Here is an 8,580-nt window from a genome sequence, read left to right on the forward strand (position 1 = left end):
TTCTCCTTGTGGTAAGCAGGGCTTTTACCCTTTTCACTTCATTGCCACTAAGCCCTTTTAGGAAATAGTCATGTTCTCCTATTAGTATTCTAAGAGTTCTTCTCACTTTGCTTTTGAGATGCAGAGCTTTTCCATCTAGAGCCCAGTTCAGGAGCACATACAGTCTCAGTGCTGAGTGTGAATCAGTGCTGAAGTCCATCCACTTCTACAGTGCCCCTCAGCCTGTGGCTGAGCCCTGCAGAAGTCACAGGGAGCACAAATGATGCTGTATGCTTAGCTGCTGTGCTGTATATTTGGTAAATGGACCCTCTGTGGTTTTATTGAGTCATCTTTATAACATATATTGTTCCTTAGTAACTTGGTGAAATGCCCTAAACAGTGTCAAAACAAGTAAAAGTTTAATTTTTTTTGTATTGATGTCAGAATCAGATACTTTCTATGATAGTGAGTGTAGTCGTTAGATTATCTATCTAGGTTTCTTTTGTACAGTGATCTTATCTTGGTTGTCTGCACTTTTCCATTCTCTATATCCCTCTGGCTCTGTGAGTTAAACTCACACTTGCTGCTGCTTGTCTTCAGTTATTCTGTGGTTTGGTGGTTTTTTATTAAACTGTGGGATTGTTCCTTTCCTACCCTATTGAAGTCTTAATGCCAGCCCCTGCTTTTGAACACTGCTGCAGAAAAGCATCAGTGAGGACAGAGTCAGGCATTTTCTTACCAGGTAAAGAAAAGCTGCCTCCTGGCATCTCCTTATGTTCTATTCTAATGTCTTTTTCCCATTATTTTACAGTACTTCATATTGTTGCTATGCATCTTTCTCCTGGAGATCATTGCAGGAATCCTGGCCTATATCTACTACCAGCAGGTGAGTGGACATTAGTCCTTGGAGACTGAAACAAGGGAGAGAGAACAGCTTGTTATCATCCCATTTCTCTAGCCAAAATTTGTCCCAGAAGCTTGGGACATAGGTCTGTTTGGGGCTCACCTACTCACTCCACTTCATGTATGAAAGACCTTGGATTATTTACTGGTTCTGGCAAAGTGGTGGTCATTACTCCAAGGGGCTGCTCAGCTCCTTGCTGTGTGCACTTTGTGCCCCGTTTTTCTGCAGAGCCTTGTAGAAGACAGTTTTTGAGGCTGTGTAGATCTAGGAACTCTCCTTACAGCCTTCAAGGCATAGTGCAAACAACTGAAATCACGTTAGTGCCACTTTATCATGCTCAGGACACAGGAACAGTTCCTGCTGCATCCAGCAAAGGTAACAAATGGACCAGCTGGGAGGTCCTTTCAGGTCAAGAACTTTTTGAGAGCTTTACTTGAGCAGCATAGCTGAGGGGCAGGAGATACAGGACAGGCTCCCAACAGCTGCAGGTCTGGCTTGGCACTTCTTGCTGTTGCTGAGAGCAGAGCTTAATTCATCACTTCACTTTCAAAGAGAGTTTAACCACCAAGGCACAAACTGCCTGCAAAAGTTGCTCTCATGTCTGGAAATTGATTGGAAGTGGCAAATTAGGATTGTTATCAAATGGCTGTCTGAAAAGCAGCTGAACATCCCATCTTGTTGACTTCACTGCCAGGACTCCTTGCCATTCCATTTTCTCTTGGACCTTCTACGCTTTGCCTTGGATGGGTGCTGGTGGTTTGCAAGGAGCCAAAGAACTGTACTGGCTCCTGCCAGGAGGGATCTGGGGTATGAATGTGCATATTTAACAGGAAAAGATCAATCCTGGCAGGCATGGCAGGAAGCCAGGACCTGTCCATCCATCTGTGCAAAGGCATGAGGTTCATATGAGACAGTGGATGGAGAGGAGCTGATCCCGGGGTTGAAATAAGGGACAGCATATTCAGAACTGTACCCTTGAGTGCTTTATATCACTTGAGTGCATCTCTGATCAACAGCTGCACATCCCTTTGCCCTCTGGCTGATAAATCCTGCTTTTCTCTTGGTTGCAGGCTGCTTGCTCTGTTTGCCACTGTTTTTATTTCAGCCCTTGCTTTGGTGTCTAAGGCTTGCATGTGTGTGTCTAAACTGGTTCTTTGTCTCTGTTCCATGCTGCAGTTCTTCCCCGTGAGCCCACAGGTAACTGCTTTTCTCCCAAGTAATAATTCTGCCAATGGCTCTCCTCTTTATTTGCCTCTGCCTTCCAGTTGCTGAACCTTTTCCTTTCTTTCTATTATGCTAAGTCCTTTGCATTTCCATAAAGCTTCCCAGCCCAAGATCTCAAAGCATTTTTCAAATATTAATGAATGATGCCTCATATCATCTCTGTGAGGTAGGTGTTGTCCCCATCTGACACGTGGGATTGGAGAAAGCATTGTTTCAAAGGGAGAATAAACTCCAGACTGTATTTTACACAGTTTAGTATAACCAGATGTTTGACCTCTCATTTACTACTTAGTATGTAGAATAAAAGGTATATAAAGAGGTTGCTCAGCTGTTTATTCCATTGACCCCATCTAAAATGCATGTTGGCATTGTGTATATTGGTTTACATAGGAAACTTGGAATTTCAAAGGTGTTGGACTAAAGCAGTGTTGCTGCATGAACCAGTATGCAAAAAAAAAAAAAAAAAAAAAAAAAAGAGATGCAACCAGGATAACAAAAGAAAAAAGGATGTGGCTCTCTGGCACTTCTTGGCTGTCACCAAAGGGTGAGAAGAATTCAGCTAGATTAAAAGAGTCTCCATGGGAATAAGTTTGAATCCAATCACTTGAACATGCCAGTGGTTTGTGATTATGCTTTCAGAAATTCTGTTCTTGCAAAATCAGACTTTGTCTCTCTATTATCAGGAAGGTCTTGCAGTGATTTTTGCAATCACACACTTAATTCCCTCCTGTGGCATCCTTTTTCAAGATGATACAAGAGCTGTTTGGTCCATGTGGCTTTAGTCCATCATGCCAAGGACTCTTGATTTCTTCCTGCTCCTGGACAGAGTGATTTATATTTTTTACAAAAATGAGTTTTTAGTATTTTTTACAGGCTTTAGAGAGAGAAGACTGCACATGGTCTCACAGGCATATTCATGTTTAAGCAGACACACTTTTGTATTCCCTTTCACTGCAGGCATGTCTTGGCAATCTTGCACATTCAAGGTGAGAAGCCATGTGGGATTATGTAACACAGGTTGTAGTTTGATCCCAAAGCACCTCCCTGCAGTTATTAAAACAGAGGTCTGATCTGTATTCATTTGGAAATAAGCCAGTCCAGCCTTGGAGGATGATCTTGAAGGAAGCTGTAGCTTCCACTAGGTTCTCCATCCTCCTCTTGGGGCAAAAGCAATGGAATGTATGCAGGGCTTTGGGTCATTCTGGGAGTGAGTTTGCCTTGTGATTTGATCCCATTTGTCTCTCCATTCAGCTGAGCCTGGAGCTGAAACAAAATCTGAAGAACACCATGACCCAGAAGTACCGGAGGGAGGGAGAGGAGAGCGTGACCAGTGCAGTGGACAAGCTGCAGCAGGAGGTGGGTGGCTCTGGGGGCAAACAGAATTAATGCAACTTCAGGGCTTAAAACCAAGCACACAAAAGGCATCTCTTGATGTCCAACCTGCAGATATTTCTTCTGTAAGCTGAGTGTATGTTCTGATTCAAGACAAAATTGGGTGAAGTACAAGGCCTGAGCCGTACAACTGGCAGAATTGCATGGTGTGATCACTGAATTGCATGACCAGTAGCACTGGGGAAATGATATCTGAACTGCTCCCAGTGAACTGGAGCTGCCAAGTCACTCTGACAGCTGCTTCTACTTTCCCAGTTCAAAGCTTTGGAGAAATTGCTGACATTTTTCATTAAGCTTTTCAGTACCCTAGAGAGCAAGATGTAATGAAAGGAGAACTCTTCTGCCACTGTTGCTTGCTGTGCCTGGCTCAGGGGTGGTTCAGGTTAGGGCTGCCACAGTTCTGACAGGTTTTCCCACAGAAAAGACCCTTGTGCATAGGCATTTTCAAAGCACAGGGACTGCTCTTTGCATAGTGCCATAGCAGGTGCATTTGTGATGGTAACTGGTAATTAAACTTATCCTGTTGCCATCATTAACACGCAGTTATGAGCTGAGGCAGCTGCAGGTGCACTCTGGTTACAGTTCGTCCCAGCAGTAAACAAAAGTCACAGCTGCTGAAGGATGGATGAACTTGATATTTAAAGGGCCATTTGGGGAACTCCTAAGACAAAAGTCACTAGTAATTATAAAAAAAACCCCAAACCCATGAAATAGCTAAAGGAGGGTGAGGCCAGGGCTTGATGTGGGAGGCTGGAGGAAAAAAAGGTTGCAGTGCTTGCATGCTCAGCCTTTGCTCTGTGTGTGTGCAGTTCAAGTGCTGTGGGAGCAACAACTACACGGACTGGGCCGACAGCCTGTGGATCAAATCTTCAGAGGCCGGTGGGAGGAAGGTCCCAGACAGCTGCTGTAAGACCATCACTGACCTGTGTGGCAGAAGAGACCATCCTTCCAACATCTACAAGGAGGTGAGAGCAGAAGGGCTTCAGAGCCACCTGCCACAAAGTGTGTGAAGGAGGTGGGCAGGGAGTGATGGTGTTGGGTTATTACTGCAAACTGTCAGTAGGCTTCAAGGTCAGTAACATTGCTTGGAATGTAGAATTCACTTCTTTAGCTATGTGTTCAGCTCTGTAGACTGCTATTTAATATGTTGAAATAGCAGAAAATAATTATTTTTGTACATCAATTATGGGGGGAAGCAGGAAAGGTTGTTAGTTCTGATAAGTGATTTGGATGCAAGTCCTACATTTGGCACAGCTTCCTGTGGTTGGAATCACTCCATGAGGTGCAAATGGAGATACTTTTGGTCCTTGATTGACAGTTGCAAGGCAGTGTCAGACAGAGCCTGGTTTTCCAGATTCATACCAAAACTCAATAACCAAACTGTAATAAATAGCAGTGGGAAGAATGTACTCTTAAAAGGCTTGAGTTATGTTAGGGTTGCTGGTTCTGGATGCCCATAGCAGCATTTCCTTGGCCTTTTGGCCTCACAGGAATAAACATCCCCTCCAGGCAGGAGCTAGGCAGTGAGTGAGTGAATCTTTCTCCACATACCTGAGAGAAGAATGACACTGTGTGTGATGTGGTCAGTTTTTCTACATTTCCCCTGCACTGCCAGCAGCCACCTTGGGTTTGTTCAGAGGTTCCTGAGCCAGCTGGTCCTGAGCAATACCAGGCATGATGTAGTTCACAGTTCACATCATCTGCTTAGCTTTTCCAGAGATATTGGGGGAAGAGATGGCTCACAGACACCACTTTTTAAAGTGCTGCTTTCAAGGGTTGCAAACACTGGATTAAAATGAAGAAGTGGTTAAAATGAAGCTGATTTTCCATGTCCCTCCTTTCACCCTGCAGAGTGGTTGCATTACCAAGCTGGAAAACTTCATTCAAGAGCATCTGAAAATTATCGGGGCAGTGGGCATCAGCATTGCTTGTGTGCAGGTAAAAAGGTCTGAGGGGAGTTTTGGGGTGCTGGGCAGAAGTTGAAGGATCTCCTGAGCTGAGAGATGGAAATGAAGATGTTTTATATTGCTCTTTCCTGCCTGGCAAGAAGTTGCCAGCTACTTCGGGGACCTGAGGATTCACCTGTCCAAAGCAAAAGCCTTTGTGCCAGTCTGGTGGATTCCCTGCAGGTGCGGTATGGAGCAGGGCCGGGAAGGAGTTGTTCTCCGGGGCTGTGGGAGGCCCTGGCTCGGCAGCTCGAGGAAGCCCTCCTGTGGCTGTGTCCCATAACTGCCTGCCCTGCAGCAGGGACCTTCCCACCCGGGATCCTAAGGATTATCTTGAGTTATCCAGAACTTTCCTTCAGCTGTGTCATGTTGAAGAACAGCCCTGTGGGTCTGATTTGCAAGAGGGTGACGAATGAAGTTGTAGAATGTGAATGTCTTGCACTCTTATTTTAAGAGGGGATGGCAGAGGATATTCTTTTTTCATGATGCAGATGTGTCTGGGAGTTCCTCATCTTCCCCTTTGTTCTGGCAAGCAGCCAAATTACACCCCAGGAAGCTACTGGTGGTTAATTACAAGGATTAGCACAGATTGTTTTTTTCCTGCTGCTTATTGCAAGCTCGAGTGTGTTATCCCCAGGCAGGAGCTGGCTGACACTGGTGTGGGTCTGAACTGTTAATTTGCAGGTTGCTGACTGCACTGCATCCATTCTGTGGTTTTCATGTATTTCTTTCTTCCCTTTACACTGTAGATCTTCGGGATGATTTTCACCTGCTGCTTGTACAAGAGTTTAAAGTCAGAACCATATTAATAGCTGTGAGAGCTCTGTTGCTCCCCCTCTGCCACTTCCCTTAGCACCTGCCAAACCTGACCACTCTTCACCACCACTACCAAAGTGTCTGTAACTTGAGGACTGGGCTCTGCAATTGAATGCCTTTAGAACCATGCACTGCCTTACCTGCCCCTCTGGGGAAAGTCACCCTCCTTGCTGAGTACAAGGCAGCCGGGAGTTCAGCTGCTTCTCTTCAGTGTCAAGAAACAAAAAAGCTGTGGATCTTCTGCTAGAAGCTTTAGCACAACAGTCCCTTGATATAACTACAAAGCAAGATTTATCCAAGGCCGTTTCCCTTGAGGCTTCTCCCGAGCCAACATGAAGCTATCAGGATGCTGTGCAAGAATCATGGTTTGCTCTCCTGAGAAGTGGCCCACAGGCACTGACTGTGAGGACAGATGATGGTTCTGCACTGAGCTGGAGCCAGAGCTGAGCTTCTCTACATGGAAGATTTCTCTCTCTCCCTCTCTCCTCCCAAGTGTGCACCAGTGCCCTAACACAGCTGTTCTCCACCAGAGAGGATGCCTGCCTGCTAACTGGGGGCAGGAGCTACTTGCCCAGCCAACTGGGAGCACAACTTGGGGCAGCTGAAATCTGGGTGTGACACTCACTTTGCCAAGATGTTGTGGGTGCCTTAGGATTTCTCAGCAATTCTTCTTTCTCTTCCTTGAAGCCTCCTCCAACACAGTGCCATTAGGAGCCACAAGAGGCCTTTTGCTTCCCAGCAGTTCTGGAGCAAAGATGATGGACTGACTTTTTGGGTCTAGTCTGTTTTATTGACTGGTTTCCAGCATGAGTGAGGACTCTTATTTCCACCTCCCTATCTCCTGATGAGGTTTGGTGAAGAACTGGTCTTTTTGTGACGCTGCCATATCTTGCTACCCCTTGGCCTGCTCAGTTAGTGGAAGTACCTTTTTCATCTGTTACATGTTGAGATGTTCCCTTAGTTTGATTTTTCTGAGTAAAACCTCCAGGTTTACCTCCCTTGGCAGGAAATGAATACACACCAATGTTTTTCAGCTTCCAAATAGCTTGTTAGTTAGCTGAGGGTTTTCTGGCTTTGTCTGGAAGCTTTACTGGTTATTGCCAAGAAAGTCTGGAGAGTCAGTTCCAACCAGTTGCCCCAGTGTACTTGGTAAATTGGTAGTGCTGGCTTAGCTGTTTGCTGCTGAGGAATAGGTTTTAATTAAATATTGTCTCTGCACTGGGGTCCTGGATACACACAGGACACAGACATTGCCATGGACTTGGTGCCAGCAGGATCATAGCCTGAATTCACAGGACCCTGTGTTCCTCCTGTCATGTTCCCTCCTTCCTGGTATGCCTGTTACACTCATGAAGCAGCAGAAAGGGGAGTTTGGTGTTTCTGAGCACTGAAGACAAGCTCTGACCTTCATAAGTAAATTTCTTCCCTCTTCTGGCCTTCTAGCAGTGCTGGCTGAGCCCCTGGCAGCAGACAGTCAACATAAGCAGAATCATTCAGACCAGTAAAAGGGTCTTGCAGCATCGTGGGGGTTTTGGTTCACAGAGCAGAAATCGTGGATTGGCACTGAAGGGTGACTCTTAAAATTCAGGGCAGGCCAATCTGAAACTCCTCCATTATCAGTCCTATGAAATAATCCTCAACTAATGCAGAAAGAGAGTGGAGGAACTGAGGTGTATCCTTGGTTCCACAACAGTAAGAAAGAGAGGAAAGAAATCTAAATTATTCTTTAATGATCTAAAGGAGAAATCTCTAAATTATTTCTTGTTTTATAGTAAAGTTCCTTAACAAGTATTGACTACTAACTAAGAGGAAAATATTGAGCATGTTGCTTGAAGCAATATTTCTGATTTCTTAAATATATCTTCATAGCTGCCTTTGCCCATTCCCTTCAAACACATTCTACAGGGTTGGGAGAGGCCAGGAAGAATGAGATATAAACATTAAGTTGCCTTGTATCCACTGAGTTGTTTTATACTTTTTCTTTGTGTAACAATATTCATTGCTTTTGTTTTTTTTAACCCAGTTTAAGTTGCTGGCCAATAGAAAAATAAAGCTTATAAGACTCTGTACTGACTGTGTGTGGCACGACCGAAGGGCTGCCATGAGCCAGGTGAGTTCTCTGGCTTGCTCAGATCCTGCTGCTGAGGACCCAGCTCCTCGAGAAGATGAATGGAGGGGCCAGGCAGGGAAAGAAGCTGGGGGGAGCCTGCTTCACATCCCTGCCCCTGCCAGCCTGGTTATGATGTGGTTGGGGTGCTGCAGGCTGCTCCCCCTGAGAGCTCAGCATGCAGAACCTCAGGGGTGGCTCAGGGTCACAGG

At 45.4% G+C, this 8,580-nt stretch overlaps 1 protein-coding gene across 3 annotated transcripts in view; it reads left to right on the forward strand.

Moving 5' to 3' along the window:
- The window catches only part of CD151 (CD151 molecule (Raph blood group)), a 31,803-nt gene extending 23,473 nt beyond the window's left edge, over window positions 1-8,330 (forward strand). For all 3 annotated transcript variants that reach the window (XM_064714669.1, XM_064714667.1, XM_064714670.1), the window contains 5 exons: window positions 791-865; window positions 3,359-3,463; window positions 4,309-4,464; window positions 5,351-5,437; window positions 6,195-8,330. In XM_064714669.1, coding sequence (XP_064570739.1) covers window positions 791-865; window positions 3,359-3,463; window positions 4,309-4,464; window positions 5,351-5,437; window positions 6,195-6,254 — 483 coding nt within the window. In that variant the 3' untranslated portion in view covers window positions 6,255-8,330. The remainder of the gene's footprint in view (window positions 1-790; window positions 866-3,358; window positions 3,464-4,308; window positions 4,465-5,350; window positions 5,438-6,194) is intronic.
- Window positions 8,331-8,580: the final 250 nt, after the last annotated feature.

Source organism: Zonotrichia leucophrys, chromosome 5, assembly GCF_028769735.1.
Source record: "Zonotrichia leucophrys gambelii isolate GWCS_2022_RI chromosome 5, RI_Zleu_2.0, whole genome shotgun sequence".
Taxonomy (NCBI): Eukaryota; Metazoa; Chordata; class Aves; order Passeriformes; family Passerellidae; genus Zonotrichia; species Zonotrichia leucophrys.